The sequence below is a fragment of the Plectropomus leopardus genome, chromosome 19 (genome assembly GCF_008729295.1).
Source record: "Plectropomus leopardus isolate mb chromosome 19, YSFRI_Pleo_2.0, whole genome shotgun sequence".
Taxonomy (NCBI): domain Eukaryota; kingdom Metazoa; phylum Chordata; class Actinopteri; order Perciformes; family Serranidae; genus Plectropomus; species Plectropomus leopardus.
The window spans coordinates 20,779,347-20,802,033 of record NC_056481.1 but is presented as its reverse complement, the minus strand read 5'-3'; the positions used below and the strand labels follow the sequence as shown (position 1 = coordinate 20,802,033).

General features: G+C 36.8%; 1 protein-coding gene across 1 annotated transcript; it reads left to right on the top strand.

The window, feature by feature from the left end:
- Positions 1-976: 976 nt before the first annotated feature.
- sh3bp1 (SH3-domain binding protein 1) lies at positions 977-22,427 on the top strand. Its single transcript, XM_042507325.1, has 18 exons — positions 977-1,231; positions 5,790-5,832; positions 8,663-8,767; positions 8,849-8,925; positions 10,916-11,027; positions 12,330-12,406; positions 12,504-12,591; positions 12,685-12,753; positions 12,841-12,931; positions 13,024-13,160; positions 14,310-14,421; positions 14,809-14,890; positions 14,970-15,050; positions 16,369-16,482; positions 16,933-17,030; positions 17,593-17,746; positions 17,910-18,235; positions 20,865-22,427. The coding sequence occupies exons 1-18, from the start codon at positions 1,182-1,184 to the stop codon at positions 21,173-21,175; spliced, it is 2,127 nt and encodes a 708-aa protein (XP_042363259.1). The 5' UTR covers positions 977-1,181; the 3' UTR covers positions 21,176-22,427.
- Positions 22,428-22,687: the final 260 nt, after the last annotated feature.

The following is a 22,687-nucleotide window of genomic DNA, read 5'->3' as shown; positions in this document are numbered from 1 at the left end:
AAAAGTTAAAAAATGAAGTCAGAGGAAACAGAGGCCAACAAGATGATGAGAAGAGTAATATTCAAATAAAAAAATGTTAAAAAGGAGAAGTTTGTAGCATTTAGGGTTATTTAGGTGTGTTTAGCTGTGAGGATTACAGACTAACCAGCTGAAACTTCACCTGGTTACAATTCTTTTAGTGTTCATTGGTTAAGAGTATTTTTTTACCATTAAAGACAATTAAAAAAAGCAGTTTCGTGTCAAATATCAGTGTTTTTCCTCTGCTGTTAGATTCAAAGTGGAGGGGCTGCTGACTACGATGGCCCGTGAGAAATCGTGAATGTCCCTATCTGCAGCCAGTGTTTGGTTTGTCCGTTCTGGGCTGCTGTAGCAACATGGTGATCTCCATAGACGAGGACCCGCCCCCTAGATATAAACAGCTCATATCACTCTAAGGTAACAATAATATCCTTTTTTTCAGATGACAATACACTAAAAATAAATAAATACATAAATCTCCCTAAATCCTAAACTCTGGATCTTTAAAAACTGAAAAACAAAGACAGCTTCAGGCAGCACTACTGATAGTTTCCTCTTTTTGCCTTTTCACATCCTTTTAACTCTCCAGCACACCCTGTTTGCATTTACAGAGGTACATACGAATTTTCATTTAATTTAAGAGTGAAAAATCTACCTCTCTAAAGAGGTGTAAATCTGCAAATTCATCATTAACACGCAGAAATATTACGTATGGATGAATCCTCTCATTCGTTTGAAGAAAATAATTTGTCAGAAACTTGAATAAAAAAAATAATCTTCTGCCATCATATATACCTTTAAATCTCTCATTCTGCTCTGTGATTTCGCAGTACAGTCGAGTGTCTGTTTGGGCCAATTTTAAAACCATAGTGTGACAGTCAAAACCTAAAAAAAAAATCTCTCTTCCCCCTCGCAGCTGACACTTCATCTCTGCAACTTCCTCATTCACTGACTTGTGTTCGATGTGACTTCAGAGCACACCCCTGAACCAAGAACGAAAACTGACGGCCACACGCCAAGAAAACCAAAAAACAACCACCACAGAAGCAGAGGCAACCAGCATGCACCTCGTCTCCCCGATGAAGTGACACAGCTGGACGTCTTCGGAGCAGGATATCTGGTGGTGCTGAGCAGGACTGAGGAGGTCTGAATCCACTGCCAGCATGCTCCGGCAGTCTCTGAGCATCCTGAAGCAGCTGGGCTCTGCAGGACGGTAAGTTTCTGATATTTCTCTCCTTGTCTGATACTGAACTCTTCAAGATGTGAGTCCAGGAGATTTGGCATTGATTAGGTCTGGTTTGGTTAAAAAGTGACAGTTTGATTGATAATTTCTTAGTGTTTTTCACTGTGTAAACTTTTGTTTTACCCCTTAAACTGATCAAATTGTCTTGATAATTTCAAAAAATTATCTGAAAACATAGGAAGAAAGCAAAAAGCAACTTAATAAGACATAGCCCAAAAAATAGCAAGATATTAGTAAATAAAATTAACAAGGAAAATACCTTAAAACAAACACACAGACCAAAAAACAAAAAAATTAAAATGTCCTGAGAAAAAGTGTAACATAACATAATTCTAAATATATAATCATAGGAATTACAACTACTTTTCTGGATTTAAAAAAAAAAAAATAATAATTTTAGTTTTTCTCCCTGCTGTTTATTTTCAATTCATTTCCAGTCACCCTTTAAATTACTATTTTTTGCAATTTGACAAACATTGCCTTGCTTATGCTCATGTTTTCAAAAACCCATTTTCTCAGGTTCCAGAGGTTTAAACGCTAGTGAAAGGCGTCTGATTGCAGCACGATGAAACAGACAGCTGAGTTAGTTTAACTGCCGACATGACTCTGCTGTACTTGTGCAACCGTTTATTGTTTTCATCAGTTACCTTCTTCCCATAACTGTGACTTGCTCTCTGTAAAAGTTATAGTCTCGCTGTAAAGGTGCTGCTGTGAATCTAAACCCCATAAGAAGGGTGAGTGTTTCTGGCACAGCTTCGCGTGCTACCAAGATGCCTGAGGGGAAATGAATCAGAAAGGGGCTTTTGTTTATTGCAGTAACATTGTTCTGAGTATCACAAGCATTGCCTGAGTTTTGACGCCTTTTGGTGAATCTTAACCTCCTAGTTCATAGGTTTCATTTACACATGAGGGGAGGAAACATTTGAAACGAGGGGTTTGGGGGTCCTATGACAGAAGAATTAGAGCATCTAACACTTCATTTTCTGCAATCTTGTGAATTTTTATGTGCCAGTTTGTGCCGTCTTTTCTGTGTAATTTTAGCTTCTTTCCCACTGTACAAAAAACTCACTAATTCCCCCTTTTTTCATCAAAATTAGCAGATTTTTTGAACAGTGTGGAAAAATCTACACCTATGGATGGATTCAGTGTTGTAGTGGCAGTTGATGTTGCAGGTGTACTGTTGAGTAGATGGTTAGATCACGGAGGAGGAGGTGGGTATTTCTCCTTTATTTTTCAATGGCTTTTTAGCTGAGAGGCGGGTAAACGCCATAAACCTACAAATACCCCACAATACACCAGTGGATGAATCATTTCAGTTATGAAACCGACAAAGGCTCGTTTTATTTTAAAACTTTCCAACCAGCGTGCATCATTACCCTCCACATTGGTTTCATTTCAGCGCGTTCTTCTACTTTGAGGAAATGCTCATATTTGGTTTCCATGTTCTCGTTTTTTCTGTTGAAAACACTGTTGAAAAGTGTGTAAAGCAGGAGTGACACAGTGGCTGGTTCCTCTTAAAAGTGAAGCACATTGTTTTGGTTTTTGAGGCGTGAAAGACGGAGGGCCAACTTGGTTGTGAAGGCAGCAGTTGTCAACCATTGGTTTGGGGAGTTATGGCATTGAAATTTCTGCAAATATTATAATCAAGACCTTAAAGGAATACTTCACCCACAAAACAAGCATTTGTAAATCAGTCACTCATGCCGTGTTGTGATGAATTTGTAAAGAAAACATTGTTTTTCTCACGTGCTTCCATGGAAAAAGACAAACATATTGATTTATTGATTGATTGCTGACCACGTTTAACAGCAGCAAAACCAGGGGTGGAATGTAACTACGTACAGAAGTTTAAGCGCTGCACTTAAGAACAAATTCGCAGTAAATTTAGTTTTTCTTGAGCATTTTAATCTCATGTCACCCTCTACTTCTACTGCCATATTTGTACTTTTAATTACACTACAATCAACTGATACCTTCCAAATTGAGATTTTTGCATCCAAATGAAAATATACAAGTGCAGCTGAAATGATCAGTCGTTTTGATCATCATTTTTTTTTTACTTAAAAAATGTCATGGTTCTAGCTTCTCATATACAAGGACTGCTTTTCTTTTGATCATTTTGTGAATTTGTTAAAATAATTAAAATGATTCTGTACTGAGTACTTTTACTTTTAATACTTAAATACACTTTGATGATTTTACTTAAGCATAATTTCCAATGCAGGACTTGTACTACTAACAGTATTTTTGTAGTGTGGTATTAAGACCTTTACATAGGGATGTAACTACTTCGTCCACCACTAAGCAGAACTATATTTAAACTTCTGTTTAGAAACTCCCACACAGCTCTTGCAGTATAATCCAAGTGTCTTTTATCCTGCCATATGTTCTGTATGTAATTTTTTGCTTTATCTCAAAGGTTACAAAAATATATGAGCAAGAGGGTCAAAGTTCAGAGCACAACCTGATGAAGAAATAGCATGTCGTGATTGTATACAAAATACTGATACAGTTTTGCTGTTGTTAAAGGTGGTCTCTGATAAATCAATAAATCAATAGAAAAAGAAGAAAAAGTCTTTTTTTTTCATGAATTTAAGGTAACACGGCATGACTACGTGATTTTCGGATGTTTTTTTCTGAGGTGAATTATTCCTTTAAACAAGAAAAAAAGAAAGCATCTCTGTCAAATGTGTCTCATCTAGAGGGTTTTTGTGTACGATGGTGATCCACCTCCATCCTGTCTGGTGCATGCAGCAGAGCAAAATAAGTGTGTGTGTGTGTGTGCTGCCTCCACCTTTGATGCACTCTGGTTTAATAATAAACTTACGCAGCAGCATGCATCTGCAGCAGAGCATCGTGGGCTTCTGCTTCCACAGCAGCACTTCACCCATCTCTCAGTTTGTACTGTTGCTGCTGCTGCGACCTTAGACAAGATTAACACATAGGCACGAAAATTAACACACACCCACACACACTCAGTGCACATGTACTGCACATCATGTGTGAATATATTAGACCCAAAGTGTAGCAATGCATTGATTCTGACATATTAATTCTTGATGTCACTGTGGTCAGGGAAAAACTGTCCTGACACAAACACCTCCACACACACTTTTACTTTCTTAGAAAAGCATATATCACGTCTCATCTAATTTTACCCTTTTGGAATAACTTACCATTTTCTGCCCCAAAAGAAAAAGGTGAAATGTGAGTCAGAGATAAACAAAAAAAAAAGGAACTGGAGTGCAGTTCAAACACTTTAGGGGAATTCTTCTATCTGTGTTTTGAAACATCAGGTGTTCACTGGAAGGAGAAGCAGCATCATGGACGTGCTGAAAGCTCGTCTGACCTCTTTACGAACCAGGTTGGGCTTCCTTTTTGGTGTGACACCCAGGCCCGATGCTCTCAAAGCTGTGAGGAGGGTTGTTTCACCTCTTTTTAAACAGCTTTGTGTCGCAGCAGAGATCAGCCCCTCCCTCCTCTCACAGAACTAAACCACAGCAGCAGCCTTCAAACTCCAGGTTTAGGTTGTTGGCTTAAGGCCTAGAAATGTTCAAACTTTATTTATCTTTATTTTCAATCTATGGTTGCAACTTGTCAGATATTTTGAGAGCTCAGGGAAGGAAACATGAACTCAAATTTCAAACTGCACATTGTCTGCAGTGGTTTATATTTTATTATGGCCTGATTGAAGACATCAGTGCAGTCGAGTTGTCCTTTGTCATCAGTTATCCCTCCTGATAACCCTCCCTCCTGCGGCTGCATCTCTCAGCATTCTTGAGGGATGTTTTCAAGTACACATCAAACACCGCTACCTGCTCACTTTTTTCCTCCTTCGTGCAACGTTATGTTTACCCCGTAAAACTGCATCGATGTTAGTTTTGTTGTGCTGCGTTCAGATGCCTTTTACATGCTCTTAAACATATGCAACGTAATGAAATAGGTTTGATTTCTTTTGAAAACTTGGGAAAAAGACTAGTGAGCAACTTGGCAAGAAATGTCAGAAAAAAAAATAGAAATTAGTGAAAGGTGACTAAAATAACTTGAAAATTATATATAGATAGATATAGATAGATAGATTATTAGATATATAAAAAATGTTACCGGAATTATGTTACGGCAGAAAAAATATATTATAACTAACTATATTTTATTAGTTAATCTAGTGTATTTACATTTACTTTTTTTAAAACTTTGCTTTTTTCCCTTTTATGCTTATTTTAAGGTCATTTTATTGTAACTCTTTTGCCCCAGTTGCCTTGTCAATTTTTTTTTTCCATGAGCCATCTGGATTTTTTGGATGCCCTGAGCATTATTAGATATTACATGAAGATATCTTTGATCATGATAATATCTTTACCCCACCAGTGCATTGGTCACATGATACAGTTACATGGGATATATATGAGAACAGCATGATAGAGACTAAACAAAAAGTTTGACTTTGTGGGACTTTTGCTCATTCGCTTTTGATGTTTGGGTTGTTTCCCTGTACATTTACTGACTGATCTGACACACACTTCTGCAGGTCACAAGATGCCACTGAACTTCTACACGAGGACCTGGTTATGGTGAGAAAAACAGAAAACTCTGTTTCATCCTCAGACTTTATAATTCTTCCATGATTGACCTATTATTAACAAGTGATTACGTTGGTTTTGTCTGTAATTCAAACTTTATTGTTCCATAAACTTTAGGAGGTCCACTAATTTAACCGATTATCATGTGAAATTTATAGCACACATCATATGCATGACAAAACATGACAACATAAAACCACAACATACATAACAAAACACCACAAGGTCCATTCCTTTGAAAAAGGAACAGAAACTGGATTTGGTGATTACCTGTTTATATGAAACATCAGACACTATATGCACAAGCTTTACCGCAGGTTATTGGCAAATAACATTAGGCAAACAATACATTTATTAGGTTTTGCCCAAAAACACAATGAAGACCTTTTGTTAATAACATTAGATGCAAAGATGGCTTTTAATTTAGTGTACTGGCTTTTATGTTTGAGGTTCTAAACAGCTTTGGCGTGGACAGGAAATTTAGTTTATGGTTACAAGCAATTTATAAAGATCCAGTTTCCAGAGTAAAAATAAATGGTACCCTATCAAGAAGATTTACAAAGAGGAAATAGGCAGGGAGATCCTCTTTCCCCCCTTTTTATTTGCTATATATATTGAAGTGCTAGCTGTAGCAGTTAGAAAGAATGCAGAGATAAAAGGAATACAAGTGGGAAAAGAAATATATAAATTGGCACTTTATGCTGATGATTTAATGGTTTATCTGACATCACCAGAGGAATCGGTACAGGAATTAATGAAAATAATTCAAGAATATGGTGTGTCAGGATATAAACCTAATGAGAACAAATGTGAATCATTAACAATAGGGAAACAAGTCAGCCAAGCTATAAAAGATGGCTACAAAGTAAAATGGGATACAAGGAAAGTAAGATATCTGGGTATTAACATCAGTTAGAACCTAGATGAACTGTTTGAGGTAAATTATGGTGTATTAGAAAGTAAGATAAGGCTGGATCTAAATAGATGGAGATAATACCGGATGGAATATTAAGTAGAGTCGAAACCATAAAAATGATGGTACTCCCTCAATTTTTGTTTCTGATTCAAGCTTTACCAATACCAATAACAGGAACATACTTCAGTACATGGAACGAAATTATTTCAAAATTTATTTGGAACAACAAAAGACAGAGAATCAAATTTAAAACTTTGCTACAACCAAAAGATGAAGGAGGGTTAGGTCTTCCAAATCTACAAAATGATTTTAACACATCACAAATTCTAACTAATGAAATGGATGAAAGCAATGACAAAAACTATAATGGATTAATATAGAAAAGGAATTGGCAGGCGTATCAATTTGGACATTGCCATTTATAAGAGAAGCTTGGAAACAACAAAATGAACAGAGCCAGTGTATTTCAAATACTCTAATGATCTGGAGGAGTCGATGCAAAGTCTTTAAAATTGATAATGAAATTGTTGGTTAAAGGGAAATGACACATTACCCTGAATTCACTCCAAATCGATCTGATAAAATTCTGGATCTTCGGGCTAGAAAGGGATTAGTTACATTCTCTCAATTACTTACAAACCATACAGTAAACACATTTGAAATGATAACTGAATATGAGCTGGACCAGAACCATTTTCTTACGTATCCACAGGTGAGAAGTTACCTCATGAAACATTTAGAGGAAGGCAAGTCAAACAATAATTTAATCCACTATTTGATTAAAGATAGAAATAGAGCAAAAACAATATTTCAGACATTTATAGAATCCTGCAGAATTGTTGATAATAAAGTAAAAGAAAAATGAGAAAAAGAATTAGAAATCAATATGTCAAGTGGAGATTGGAGATATGCTCTAAATGAAAATCTTAAGATATCACAATCAAAATACTGGAGGGAATATTCCTGGAAAGTGAGCATGAAGTATTTTATTACTCCTGACATGTATGGTAAATGTTACCTTTCAGCAGGGACGAGCTGCTGGAGAGGATGTGGGGAACAACAAGCACACAAAAACATTCTTTTTTTCAGTGTCCCATACTGAAACAATTTTGGGAAGATGTTGAGAAAACTTTAAAATATTTTTTTGATTTAAAAGTATCTCTAAAAGTAGAAAACTGATTGGGTGTTAATCTACTGGAAACAATAAAACTGGCTGATAGACTCCTCTTTAATATATCGCGCGGAACTGCTTTAAAGCAAATGACGAGAACATGGAAACAGTCAAATTCACCAGCTTTGAACAAATGCGTATCAGCAATACAACAAATTCTAAACATGAAAATTAATTAACATTCACAATTAGAGACTAAATAAATATATGGAACAAGGTGTATCCAAAAGATAGAATTTACAAAGTGATTTGTCATTTTGGCTTTGCCCAAAATAGTTAAGTAGGTAGCCTACTCTCCTCCTATCCCCAAGCCTTTCCTAAACCAAACAACCCTACCTACCCTGTCCTACCACTTTTTCCTTTCCTTTAAAAAAAACCCCCAAAATATTATTGTTTTCTTTTTGTTATTTTCATTTATTTATTTATTGGTTCATTTTATTGTTTGTTTCTCTTGTGTTTTTTTTTTTTGTTTTTTTTTTCTTTTTTTGTTAGTTGTTGATTTGTGCATATTTGCTTATGTTTGTGTGAATATGTTTGTGTTCCTCTTAGTTATCTTTATTAATTTAACAATACAAACAAATATAAACATGTGCAATAGACTGAAATGTAATGTAAACAAATTGCCTGGAAGAGACTGAAGGAACTATTGCAATAAGGTATTTTTTTAAACAAAGCTTTGCTTTAGGTGAGCACATTGTTTAAAGCACTGACTTTTTTTCCGTTTGTATGTAAAGGTGGAGCAGCGGGTGGAACCGGCCAAGAAGGCGGCTCAGGTCCTCCACAAGAAGCTGCTGGGCTGCATGCAGAGTCAGACGGGGCTGGAGGCTGAGAAAAGAATGGTACTAGAAGTGTTGCATCCACGATTAAAGGCCGGGAAACATTTGATTGGTTACTGAGAGCTGTTACGTCTGTGCCCACAGAAAAAGCTCCCCCTGATGCTGCTGTCCGTCAGCATGGCAGAGAGCCTCAAAGACTTCGATGCCGAGTCCTCGATCAGGTGACATCCCTCCCTCCATGACCTGAACTCATGACTGATGCTGTCATGTGAGAACATGACTGTAATACAACAGTTTTCAGTTCTGGTGAAAATGAACAGAATTCTACTGATGTCTTCATTTAGAGTTTCTGATCTGATACAGTGGCTCACTAAGTTAAATACTCGAAATTTTGACGTTCTTGGACTCAAGCTTGAACAAATTGCAGTATGCAAAACGTGTAGACTGGAAATTACAGGCGAAGATGCAACAACTTCCATCTTTGTTCAACATTTGAAGTTGCACACTGAACAGTAAATCAAGGCTAATATTGCCATAGTTAGCAAGCTAAGTAACTTTTTAACACACTTAACCCTTTGAAACCTGAGCAAAGAGGGCAATGAGCAGCTTAAGAAATGGCCCCCCAAAATAGAAATAAAACATTCCTGAAAAAATAAGCCACACAAAAGAAAGAAAAAGAAAATGACCCCAATACAGTGCTAAAATCTGTCAAATTAAATGACAGATTTTTTTTTCTTGTAATATTATTTTAAATGAATAAAAAAAATACATAAATATAGTTTTCTCAACACTCACCCTGCAAACTTCAACTTATTTTTTTCTAACCTTTTACTTATTTCTTGCAATTTGTGGGACTTGCCAAGTTCCTCGTTGCCATTTCCCCGTGTTTTTTGAACCAAATAAAACCGATTTTTTTGAACGCAGCACAAGATAACTGATGTTGATCCAGGTTTCAAATTGTTAAGCAAATAAATGCAAATTTTAAAGCACTCCTTTTTTTGTAAATTTAATGACAACATTTGTTAAAAACACATTATGACTTGATTGGGACTTTAAACACAAAGTTTAAGATGTGAGACTTTTTTGTGACTATGACTTGATCCCAACTTTGACTTCTACAACAATTCAGAGGGAAATACTGCCCTTTTTAATATGTTTTCTCCACCTCCAACAGTCATGGGGGACATTTGTCCTTACTGAGTACTTTTACTTTTAATTCTTATACTTAGATATTTTTACTATTTTTATTTTTATTTTGCATTTTAAGTGCCTTGTTTCGATCCAGCACTTTGACATCTGATGAAGTATTTTTCACAGTGTGAAATTAAACTTGTGTGACATACGTTTACTGAGAGCCTCTATTAAAGAAAAAAAAAAAAAAAATATATATATATATATATATATATATATATATATATATATATATAATAATAAAATATAAGAAGCGACATATATGAAACAAATATAAAATTCACGGCTATCAGTTTATAAAATAAGGACACTGCAGGCGACAGGAAATCGAATAATCACTCTTTATGTGAGGTTGGAGCAAGCAAAAATAAAGATCTCTCAACCAAATCAAGAATCAAACAAAGACTGAACTGAAAAACAAGATGTAGTCTGTTGAAGGGATGAGGTGCAGGTGGAAAAAAGTGGAGAAGCTCAGGTGAGGAGATTAAAGGTAATTAGGAAGAAGAATGGGCAAGAAGCTGATTGGCTAGAAAAGAAAGGAAGGACTGATGCAGGACAGGTGTTTAGGTGACCAAATGAGGGACAACTGGAGGGGGAGAAAGCATTAAACACAAACCCCAAAATCAAGAAAACTTCTTAATAATAAACCACCTGAATGAAAACAAAGACAGGCCAGCTCATACAGGCAACCTAAATATGTCTATTAAAATCCAATATTTCCAACATGTATGAAGGCAGGACACATCAGAATGTGACAAACACAAATAATTACAAATATATAAATCTGAACCTATAAGCAAAGTATTATTTTGTTCAAGCACATTTGTTTGGAAGTATCTGCACCGCCTTTGTTTGTGCTTTATGGTTTCTTTGCAACAGTTTTTTTTTTTTTTAGATGTGAATGTATTTTTATAGTTTTTAGTTCTGTTGATAAATTGCAAAACAGGACTTAACTATGAGCTCTGTGTGTGTGTGTGTGTGTGTGTGTGTGTGTGTGTGTGTGTGTGTGTGTGGGGGCAGGAGGGTGTTGGAGATGTGTTGTTTCATGGAGAAGATGCTGGCCAGCATGTTGGCAGACTTTGAGATGAAAGTGGAGAAGGAAGTTCTAGAGCCGCTCAACAAGCTCAGCGAGGTGAGAACGGCCTGTACAGAAACTGATGAATACATCATCCAGCTACACTGCAGCTTTACATAAGCAGTTTTATTTTAAGATCCAGTATGACTTTAATGTGCTAAAGTGGAGCGAGAAAGCCAGTGATAAATCAGCTAATTTTTTTTATTACCTAATCGTCCATCTTTGTCGTTTTCTCTTCACTTTTACATATCATTGTGCAGTATGCTTAAAAAAAGTTTATATTCAAAATAATAAAATGCTGTTAAATCATATACTACTTTTACCCTTTGAAACCTGGATGGACATTATTTTTCTTGTGCTGCGACACCTTCACAAGTATTTAAAATTTTGAAATCTGAGCAAATTGGTTTGTTTTCTTTGAAAACATGAGAAAAAAAAGCAGCGAGCAACTTGGCAAGAACTGTTCCGCAAATTGCAAGATATTATTTTTGAAAAAAATATTTTTTAAAGGAGCATGGTTAAAGTGTTTTTAAAAAACACAACAACTATATTTATATATATTTTTTCATTGTTTTTCAGAATTATGATTTTTTTAAGCACCTTTTGGGGTAATTTATTCTTTTATTTTGTTTTATAGATTATTATTATTATTGTTGTTATTGTTATAATAATAATAATAATAATAATAATAATAATAATAATAATAATAATAATAATAATAATAATAATAATAATATTATTATTATTATTATTATTATTATTATTATTATTATTATTATTTATTTTATTTATTTATTTATTTATTTTATTTATTTATTTTATGGATTGGCTCCAGCCCCCCCGCGACCCTTGCGAGGACAAGTGATAACGGACAATGAATGAATGAATTAATGAGTTTTATTTTCTAATTTTCAGGCAATTTTTACTTTTTACACATTTTTTGTTAATTTTTGTGTAATTTCTTCTTAAGTTGCTCATTGCCTTTTACCCATGTTTTTTAAAGACATCAAACCAAAGGGTTAAGTGTCAAAACAACTAAAGCTTGACAAAAATGCTATTAATTGTATAGGCTGAAATAGTCAGTTGTTTGTGTTATTATTATTTTGTATCCTCTGTAATTATTTATCCAGAAGTGTATATTTTTTATATATGTGTGTATATATAATAGTGATCAACACTCTGTTTGTTTTATTTTTATGTATTTACTTTGTATTTGATTATATGTATGCACTAAATGGTGAATAAAGGGTTAAAAAATAATTATAAACCAGTTCATACTTTAACCCTCAAACATTTTTATTTGTGATGATTTATTTAAAATGTATTTATTTGTTTGTTCTGCTTTTTTATTCCTTCCAGGATGATTTACCAGAAATTCTTAAGAACAAGAAGCAGTTTGCAAAGCTCACTACCGACTGGAACAACGCAAAAACCAGGTGAGTTTCGCTGCCTCCGTCAGCTGTGTCACAGTTTATCCACCTAAAAAGAAGCTTCTACAGATTTTACTCATTTCTGTGTGTGTTTTTTGTTCAGGAGCCAAGCCAGCACTGGTCCCCAGGCAAAGCAGGACGGGCTCAGGGAGGAAGTGGAAGAAGCTTGGAGGAAGCTGGAGAACATCAAGGTAACAGATTTTTTTCTCTTACAGCCTCTTGCAGCATGCATCCACCCCCGGTGCAGTGTGACCTCTGACCTCTTTGTTTGTTCGTCTCTGTAGGACCAGTACTCTGCAGATCTGTACCACTTTGCCACTAAAGAAGACGACTATGCTAACTACTTCATCCGTGTGAGTTGCAGCTGTGATTGCTCTTTTTCTTCTTAGCATGCATCAAAACAAAATGTACAAATTTACCTTTTTTTTTTTTGACCCCAGCTTCTGGAGCTGCAGGCGGAATATCACAAACATTCGCATGAGTTCCTGGACAAAAACATCAGCGAGCTCAAAGAGAATCACAGTCAGAAAGGTAAAGTTTGCTCCAGTTTTATTTTATGCATGGTTGTTGCGTTATTTCCACATACGACCTTATTTCCTCTGTGTTCTTATCTGATTCCGCAGGTCCACCGATGAGCGTCTCCAGTCAGAAGGTTTACGGGGAGCCTCTGCTCGATCACCTGTCTCAAAGCAACAGAGAAATCGCTGCACCCATCCAGGAGTGTATTCACATGCTGCTGAGAACGGGCATGACTGAGGAGGTAGGACTGTCGGGATGAGACTGCAGTTTTCACAGTCATAATCCAAACACAAGGAAATACTGCTTTGACTTTAATTCATCACAAAGCTTTGCACCTGCGCACCATCAGACTTTTGTCATTCTCAGGTACTGCTGGGTGTGTATTATTTATTTTGATCCCAATTAGTTATTACCAAGGCAACAGCTACTCTTCCTGTGGTCCATGTTGATGATTTATTCCCCTTAGAAATGTGTAGTTTTATTGGTGTAAACAGATTTCCGCTAAAAATCAGCAGGTTTATAGTTATTTTACTTATACGTATATATAAACAAACATTTAAAGGGTCTGTGTATTTTGCCTGTAAATAAACAGTAGCTCAGCCTTATAATGTGTCTTAAAGGGATAGTTGACCCAAAAATGAAAATTCAGTCATTATCTACTCACCCTCATGCCGATGGATGGTTGGGTCAAGTTTTGTAGCTCATAAAACACTGCCGGACTTTCATCTCATCTCCCAAACAGTGGAAGCGAACCCTGACCAGGATTCAAACATTTAAAAAAAATAAAACATATCAAAACCACAAACTGGCTAAAGGGGAAGTAATATTTTAGGAGTTTGGCTTCTAGCTTCTGTAGGTGCTTGAAAAATACAGAAGGAAATACAGGGCTTTTACAGAAGTTTAAGCTCTGTAGACACTAAAAACTCAATCCATTTGCGTCATTTGTTATTTTTTAATTTTTTGTATTTCGACTTTTTATTTTGTCTTTTTATTTATTTTATTTTATTTATTTATTTTTAATCTATTTTACCTTTTAAATGTATGTTTTATCTCTTTTATTTCCTTTTTTTGTGTGGTTTTATTGCTTTTATTGTTTCTGTTGTTGTTTTTGATTTATTTCTTTGTATAATTTTATATTTACATTACGCTTGCATCTTGCATTATTTGTCCTCTGCTTTTCTACCCTTGTTTCTTCTCACTTGTGTTTAATAGGACTGTTTGCATCTCCATTGTATGTATCCCATTTCTGCTTTGCTTTGTTTATATCAAAGCACTTTGTAAATTCTGTCTTTAAAGGTGCTATATAAATAAAGTTATTATTATGAATGGACTCTGATGCAAACCTGCTCTCCCATTTAATCACTCTTGACATCTTTGTCTTATCCCTCAGGGTCTGTTTCGTCTGGCGGCGGCAGCCTCGGTGGTGAAGAGGTTGAAGACTTGTTTGGACCAAGAGGCGGTGGACCACAGCGAGTTCAGCATGGACCCTCACGCTGTGGCCGGTCAGGATGTGCCTTTTTCCTTAGATTTCCTCTCAGTTTGACTTTCTGTTGTGGGCACTGCTCTTCCTCATGTGTTCAGCCAACGTGACTTTCACAGCTCGTTGTAACGTCCCAGTTCCTCTTCTGTTTACTCCAAATACAGCCTCTGTTTCAGCTTCCAGTAATGTAAAATACATCATTTCCTGAGTGCGAGAGAATTTTTAGAACAGCAGAAAAAAAGAGATCTTGAGTAAAGTCGAGCATGAATCTTTACTTTTACCACCACTGAAAGAGAGAAGGTGATATGGTGACTTTAAATTTTATTTTACACAGACAGGGTCAGGAATCAGGGTCACATATTACCTCAGCTTGTTCAAATGCCATTTATTTCTGCTGGTGTTGCGACAGGAGCTCTGAAGTGTTACCTGCGAGAACTCCCCGAACCTCTGATGACCTTTGACCTCTACAATGACTGGTTTAAAGCAGCAGGGTACGTATACACTCTATTTTTCTTATTTCTGCTCTGGTTTCATGTCTATTTCTTGACTTTGACGTGTTTTCTTTCTCAGGGAAAAAGACCTGCCAGAGAAGCTGGAGCAGTTGAAAGTGCTGCTAAAGAAATTGCCGCCTGAAAACTACAACAACCTCAGGTTTGTTGACCTTATATTCAACTTGAATGTGATGCATTTTTAAGCCACACCACCGATGTGGCTTTACAGATCGCAAAATCACTCTGTCAGTCAGTCCACCTTTGAGTTTTTCATTGACACTTTTGCACATGCCGAGTCATAGTTTTACCTTGCATGACCACTTTAAACCACCAGAAGTTTTGCTCCTATTCATTGTGTGTTGGACACAATTTATTCCCTGCACAAAGCATTCTGGGATACCTGTGATGCAGACAAAGCTAAAAATTTAAATGGTGCTCACATCAATAGAGCCTATAAAGGGTTCAAGAAGGATTTATTGTCACACTACAGTAAAATTGAGTTGTCCCAACCAAACAACTGCACTAATAAAAACAGTGAACTTTTAATAAAAACACAATAAAAACAGATGAAGAAAAATAATTAGAAAAATACAAAAATACAATGAATTAATTAATTAAGAAAAAAATAAAATAGAATAATAAAGCTGCAGCCACAAGCGACCAGTGAGGCAGAGCGGATGCAAGTTAATGTGACTTGGACGTGCACAATGGGCGTGTACGGTTAACATGCCACACTGAGCCCTGGATGGACCAAAAGTGAAGGAGTTCACACGTGCCATACTGGAGAAGTTTCAGCTCGTTGCAATTGACAATCCTCACTGCTAGATGCCAATAAATCCTACCCACCGCGTTTTTAACCCTTACAAATCTGGATCGACATCAGTTTTCTTTGCGTTCAGACACATTTCATACACTTTTAAACCTTTAAGTATATTAGTCAGATTTCTTTCAAAAACATGGAGAAAAGGCAAAGAGCGTTATGGCGAAAAGTCTTGCCAACGGCAAGGAATTATTAAAAAGCGACAAGAAAAACGACCTGAAAAGGAAGCGAGAGAGAGAATTATTTTAAAATTATCCAATAAATAATTAAAAATAGGGAAAATTGTTCAGATTTTTATTTATATAATTATATATTTACAATTATGTTATGTAATGTGTCAAGTCATTTCTTTTTTCTGTGCTAATTTTCAGGTAATTTTTAGGTAAATTTTACTACTTTCTTGTATATTTTGCCACTTTGGCTACTTTGCTCACACAAGGATTTCCAGGTAATTATACACTAAAGAAAACAAACTTATTATATTCCATTTCTGCCAATATATCCCCCTAAATCCTACACACTGGACCTTTCATATGTCATCTATTTTCCCCCTTTACACCATGAGTGTTTACTGTGACACTGTTAGGTCTATACACTCAGCTGAATCTTAGACTTTCTTCCCCTCACGACTTGTTTTCTTGCTCTTCCTCCTCGTCAGATACCTGATCCAGTTCTTGTCTCTGCTGTCTGGGCAGCAGGCCCTAAACAAGATGACACCCAGTAACATCGCCATCGTCCTGGGGCCCAACCTGCTCTGGCCGCGAGCTGAGGGGTGCGTAATGACCTCATCATCTTTCAGTCTTTACCCTGTGCGCGCTCTTACCATACTAAATTCGCACTTGCTTCCTCTTTCATCATCTTTTTTTCCTAACATGAAGAGACCAGCATTTATGACATATTTCATCAAATGGGACTGACTGCTGGTCACTTGAAACTGAACCGCAGCATCCTGTTAACTGATAAACTGTCACGGATGTTTGGTCAGGCAACATTTTCTCTGCGCTGCAGTTTTTTTTTTTTCGTCCATTAATCACAGGAAGTGTGTGTTTGGTGGCAGAAATACTCTCAGTGGTTAAACCTCAGTGCACAAGGTGTTTTACTTGAGTGACACGAGATAATTTATCTTTCTCTAACCATGAAGAAAGAGTTAATGTCACCTCGTTCTGCAATCTGCAATTCTGCAAATGAGTGCCACATATCTCTCCCCTCTGCTTCTTTTTAGAGAAGCAGCTCTGTTCGACATGGCTGCAGCATCTTCAGTCCAGGTGGTGACGGTCATTGAGCCTCTTATTCAGTACAGCTCCAGCCTCTTCCCCGAAGGTACACAGACACTGGCGTCGCCTCTGTATATGACATTAAAGGGTTAATCTGTTTTATTAGAACTTGGATTAAAGTTTTGTAGTTCTGGCATTTTTTATCATTTCTATCAGCCATGATGACTTTTCAAATTCCTTACTGAGATCTAAGAATGCCGACATCAGGTATGTTTCTAGAACTAGAGGACACTAAGGCTTTTTCATTTATAATTTTATGATTGCAATTCATAAAAAGGGGACGGAAAGATAAAATAATGTAAGATGATCTTGAGGGATCCCCCACCCCAGGAAATTTTATTTATGAAAAGCTCTGTTTTGTTGTTTCTCTGCATTCTGGCATCTTAGTTACCCTTTAAAACATCATTAATTATTAATGAATTAAATGACCAAAAATCCTACAAACGTCCTGAAATCCTAGAAACATGTATGGGGCTGCTTCGATTGGCCCCGACCTAATGTCATTATGCCAAAGTGGTCCTCAAGCAAAGCAAGTGGAGTATCCCTGCTTTAAAAGAATTGGTGTCGATTTGAAATTTTACTAAATCTTACTGTTTTGTTTTGGTCAGCTGTATCCTTTGAGATCCCAGAACTTCCTGAGGTGCCGGATGTGTCCCCGCCTCTGATCTCAGAGAAGGAGAAACTGAGCAGAACAGTCTCCTCCTCTTCGTCCACAGCCTCCTCCTGCTCCTCTTATCACCTCGCGTTATCAAAGACAAACAGGTACCGCTCAATAAGGAAAGAACAACCTCAAGTCACTACTGTGCTGACAGCACAATGTCAACACATGTCCTTCCTCACATTAAGACATCATGACAAGTTGCTCTGGGTTTGGGAGCAAGTGAATTCAATACTTGGAGCTAATTTGAGTATTTCTTTCCCTCAGCACAGCCTCTCAGGACAGCGGCAGCTTCTTCCTGGTGAAATCTGGCTCTCTGAGTCGAACTGGCACCTCCACATGGGGCGGCCCTGTCGCTGACGCAACGGCGCCGAGCCATCAAACATCCAGCAGCTCATCCTCCCCTGATCCCTGTCCCAATGTGGCCTCTAATGCTTCTGTCACCTCTGGCTCGACAGCACTTCCTAAAGGAACAGGATCAAGTCAGAGCAGGAGTCCCACCCAGAAGCAGAGCTCAGATCAGCTGGAGCCGATTCTGGAGGCTCCTCCAGACTCGCCAAGAGCTTTCGTGAAGATCACCTCACCATATAAACGTAAGTCCACTGTTCCCAATGGCTGTCCAAACCTTAGATGTAAAGTAACACAAAGCATTCCACAAACGCATTCATTTATTCTTGGCTGCTCACCACAATAACAACATCTACTGCTGCCAGGTGTTGCTGCCGTTATTTAGGAGCGCTGTTGGATTACATATGTATATGTATATATATATATATATATATGCCATTCGTTTATTCATTGCACCGCACTCTTAGAGCGCAGAGTGTATTCTGGGCACAGAGGGAGCAGCAGAACCTCTGGCACAATGAAAGCAAATCTTTCTGCTCAGTCTTAATTTTTGCCTTCACTCACCTCTGCTGCAGCTGCTCCTCCTATCCATAAATCTGATGTGATCAGCTCTGACTGGGTTAACAGATTAGTTACCCACCCAGCAAGTCACCAACTACTTTGAAAAGAAATGACATCACAATAAGCAAAAAGTTCACAACAAAGTTTGAATTCCCCCAATGACGTCATCATTCATGGCGTCCTCAGGGTTATTTTCTCAGATTTTTAAGAGCTCCTTTCAGAGCTGCAGAAGGCATTATTAATGTGTTTCTACAGGTTAGACAGTACTCCTCATGATGTGTCAGACTGGTGAAGTGGCCCTTTAAGTTGCTACAGAAAAAGCATTCCTGTCACTCACTGCTGTTTTTTGGCCAAGGGCACGGCCACGTCTCAATTTTCATCTGTGTCTTTCACCATTGTGTAACGTCCTGTACAAACTTTTCCTCTCACAGAGTAATGGCTCGTCAGGTGGGGCTGACAGAGAGAAAATACATCTACCGCTCTCATTCTAACAACCAGGAAGTACACAGGAAACAGGAAGTCTCACACCACTGACCAAAATATAAGCCACTGGGGTCGTGCGTCATCCCTCACATTGTTGTAACGGCCTCACTGAAATACTTTCCCTTATAAGTCTCCTCATTCCGATGTGTGTGTCTGACTTCAAAACTGATTCCCATGACAAACCGCAGCAGTAGTTCACTGATTTTAGGATCACTTCCCATTGAGGTATTTTATAATTATTCAAAAGCGAGTTTAGTGTCTGCGTGTTTTCTATGAAAAATGTATGCAGACCTTTGAAACTTGGATCAACATCACTTTTCTTGTGCTCTGCTCAGACGCCTTTTACAAGTATTTAATCCCCTGAGCAAATAGGTGCAATTTGGGGATAAGGCACTGAGCAAGAAATGTGCCAAATATTGCAAGAAATTAGTCAATTTAGTAAATTATTTTTTAATAAGCTAGGGAAAAATCTCCAAAAAACATATCAACATTTATCATAATTATATTTAAAATTATGCCACACAATTATTCATATTCATTCATTTTTTCCAAGGCATTTCCATGAGTGATTTATTTTTTTTTTACTTAATTATTTCTTACTTATTTACTTACTTAATTTCTTTCTGCTAATTTCTTGCAATTTTTGGGGCTCATTTATGGTTAAGTTGCTCTTTCTCTCTTTTCCATGTTTTTAAAGAAATCTATTTACTCAGATTTCAAATTTATAAAAGCAGCATAGTGGTGAGATTGGCTGATTTTTTATTATTATTAGATAAAAATTGTATGACAGAGGATTTGGGCCAGAGTAAAATCATAATATTATGAGAATAAAGTCATAATTTACAATAATAAAGTCATAATATTATGAGATTAAAGTCCTAGTTTTATGAAAAATAAAGCCACTGATTAAGACTATTTGGGTAATATGATATAAAAAGTGACAAAGTATGAATAAATAATCAGAAGTGATGGATGAATGGTTAGTGTATGCTGAAGGCTGGAGTTCGGGTCCAGCTGCATCGCATGATGTTTCCTTTTATCCCATAAATTTACAAGTTTAATCTCGTTATATTACAATTCTCATCATATTTGTTTTTTAAATTAATGATGTTATGATAATACTTTTTTATACTAGTATTAATCATTTTTTTTCTCATAATAAATGACTTCTTCTTGGAATTTAGACTTTATTCTAGTAAATTATGACCTAATTCTTCATATCAAAGATTTTTTTTTTTTTAATTTGGCCCTAATCCTTTGTCATAAAATTGTATTTTTTGTTGGTGCTATATCATGAGTTTTATGTCAAAAAGGCTGCATTTAATATTTGCAGATGGTCTCATCATGTTTGTGTTTAAAATTCAGTTCAAAGTGAAATTATTCACTTTAGTCACTGTGGCCACGTGTGGAATTTACGCGATAATCATGCTGAAATAATGCAAAGCTAAATTGCAAATAGAATTGGCTAACTATGTCAATTACATAGCAGTACCTTTAAAAAGTTAGTTAATATTAGCCACAGAAAGGTTATGCTCATATCACACTACATAAGGCTGTAGCAGCAAAACCCCCTTTGATACAACCCTGTATAAATTGATTTTTTGATTGGCTATTAACACTTTATAATGCAGTGATGTTATATAGAACATTTACAGCATCAGTACAGGGCAGTGAATAACAGTGCATGTTTAAAAACGTCTTTTTTTTAAGAATTATTTGTCATTTTAGGGGTGCATCTACCTCCTCACAGGTATCTTGCATCACAACCCTTTTCTTAATCTGGACACTCTTTCTTTATAATCCCGCTGTCTTTATTTTCTCATCCTGCAGCAAAAAGAACTTTCAACACAACCAAAGGCAACCAAGCAAACGAGCAGGTGACAGTTCAGTTCTCTAAACCCAGAGCTCCAGCACCTCCCAAGCCCCAGGGCCCTCCGCCCCCCATCACGGCCCCTGCTCCGACCCCAGCCCCGGCCCCGGCCCCAGCAGACACAAGGACCCAGCCGAAACCTGCACCCCGAGCTCTGCCAGCCAATGTCAAAAAGCCTGCTCCGAAAAAGCCCGGACTCAGAGCCCCAAACTGCCCTCCACCGCTCCCTCCTCCGTCACAGGCAAAAGAGGTTCCTTCTATAGCGCAGTGAGAGATTGATGTGTGTGCCATTTATTCATGTCTTTAAAGCACACCTCTGATCACACCTGACCACACCTTTCAGGAAAGCTGGTCATGGTCAGGGGTGAAACAGGCTTCAAACTTTCATCCAGAGGGGACAGCAAAAAAGTGCTTTTTGCCCTCATGTAAAGACCTTTGCACACTGAGTCCAATTGATTTGTGTGTTTTTTGTCATCCAGGAAAAAAAAAAGTACCACACGAAAAGCTTGCACACTGACGGTTTTTTGTTCTATTTAAAAGTTTGCGGTACGAGACAAAATGAAAAGATAAATTTGCTCCCTTGTTTCTCTCCACTGAATTCTCTGACTGTCACAACACAATTCTGGAAACTCAACTCAGCCGAATTAGACTTTTCATAGTTTGAAGCCTGAGGTTTTTGCTCACAGGGACTACTTTTACATGCACTTACCTCATTAGTTGAAACTTTCTCCACATTTAGTATCTGACATTTTGCTATATCTGTGACAGAAAATATGGAAAATAATAATAGGTTCCCTTTAAACATACAATACTTTTGACTGTCAGCCTGTGCTTTTCAGTATCTTCTTTAAGGTGTTTCAGCTTATTTTTTTAAGGTCAATAACAGTTTCTGTAACCAGCTTCATTTATTTATTCTTCAGTTATTAGTGTCCTTTATTTCCTAAAATACAAAGTTAGTGTTGGAAAGCAAGTCTTTCTGGTCAAAAATGACACAATAAATGAATCCAGCCATCCAAAACCAATCCCCACTTGCTATTTGTGCTGTTTTAAGGGTGTATGTTTTCATAAATATACAAAGTAAAAATATTCACTAGAATAATGGAAACATGTAAATAACCTTTTTACAACCACCTTTCTGACCTATGTTTTAGTATTCCTTTAGATCAACCTTAGAAATGAAACCTGTAAAAAAAATGTTAATAAATGCATATTCAACCTAATTAGAAACATCTTTATTGTCAATTTATATCATCATATATCATTGGTATTGACTGCAGCATGTGGATGTGAGTTGCATGATGTGCTGCAGGTGCTCATACTGTAAGTACATATTTATAGGAGGTCAGTTAATATCTTTGTTGTATAAAAGAACACATAAATGACAATTCTTTAATAAAAACGATACAGGAGTCGGACTTCATCAGAAAAGGTGCACTGAGTCTCGTTATAAAAGGTCTGCAGCATAAAATGAGCAGTTATATGGTTCAGCTTTAGTTGCAAATACCAGAATGACTTGATTTATTCCCTTTATGTAGTTTAATAACTGAGATGTTCTCTGGTTCATCTACCAGATTTCCCTTTTTGTTTCCTGGTGGTGTTTTCCTGAGTGAAAGGAGTCGACAGGAGATTGTTGTAATAAGATTAAATCTATTTTTTTCTAATCCCCACTTCCTCTCTCACTAGTGACTAAGAATCTTTTCCCCTTATGTGAGGAAGTGTGAAAAGCATAAAGTGAATGATGACTTCTACGTTGAGTAACGTTGGCGTTTCCTTTAAGACGATC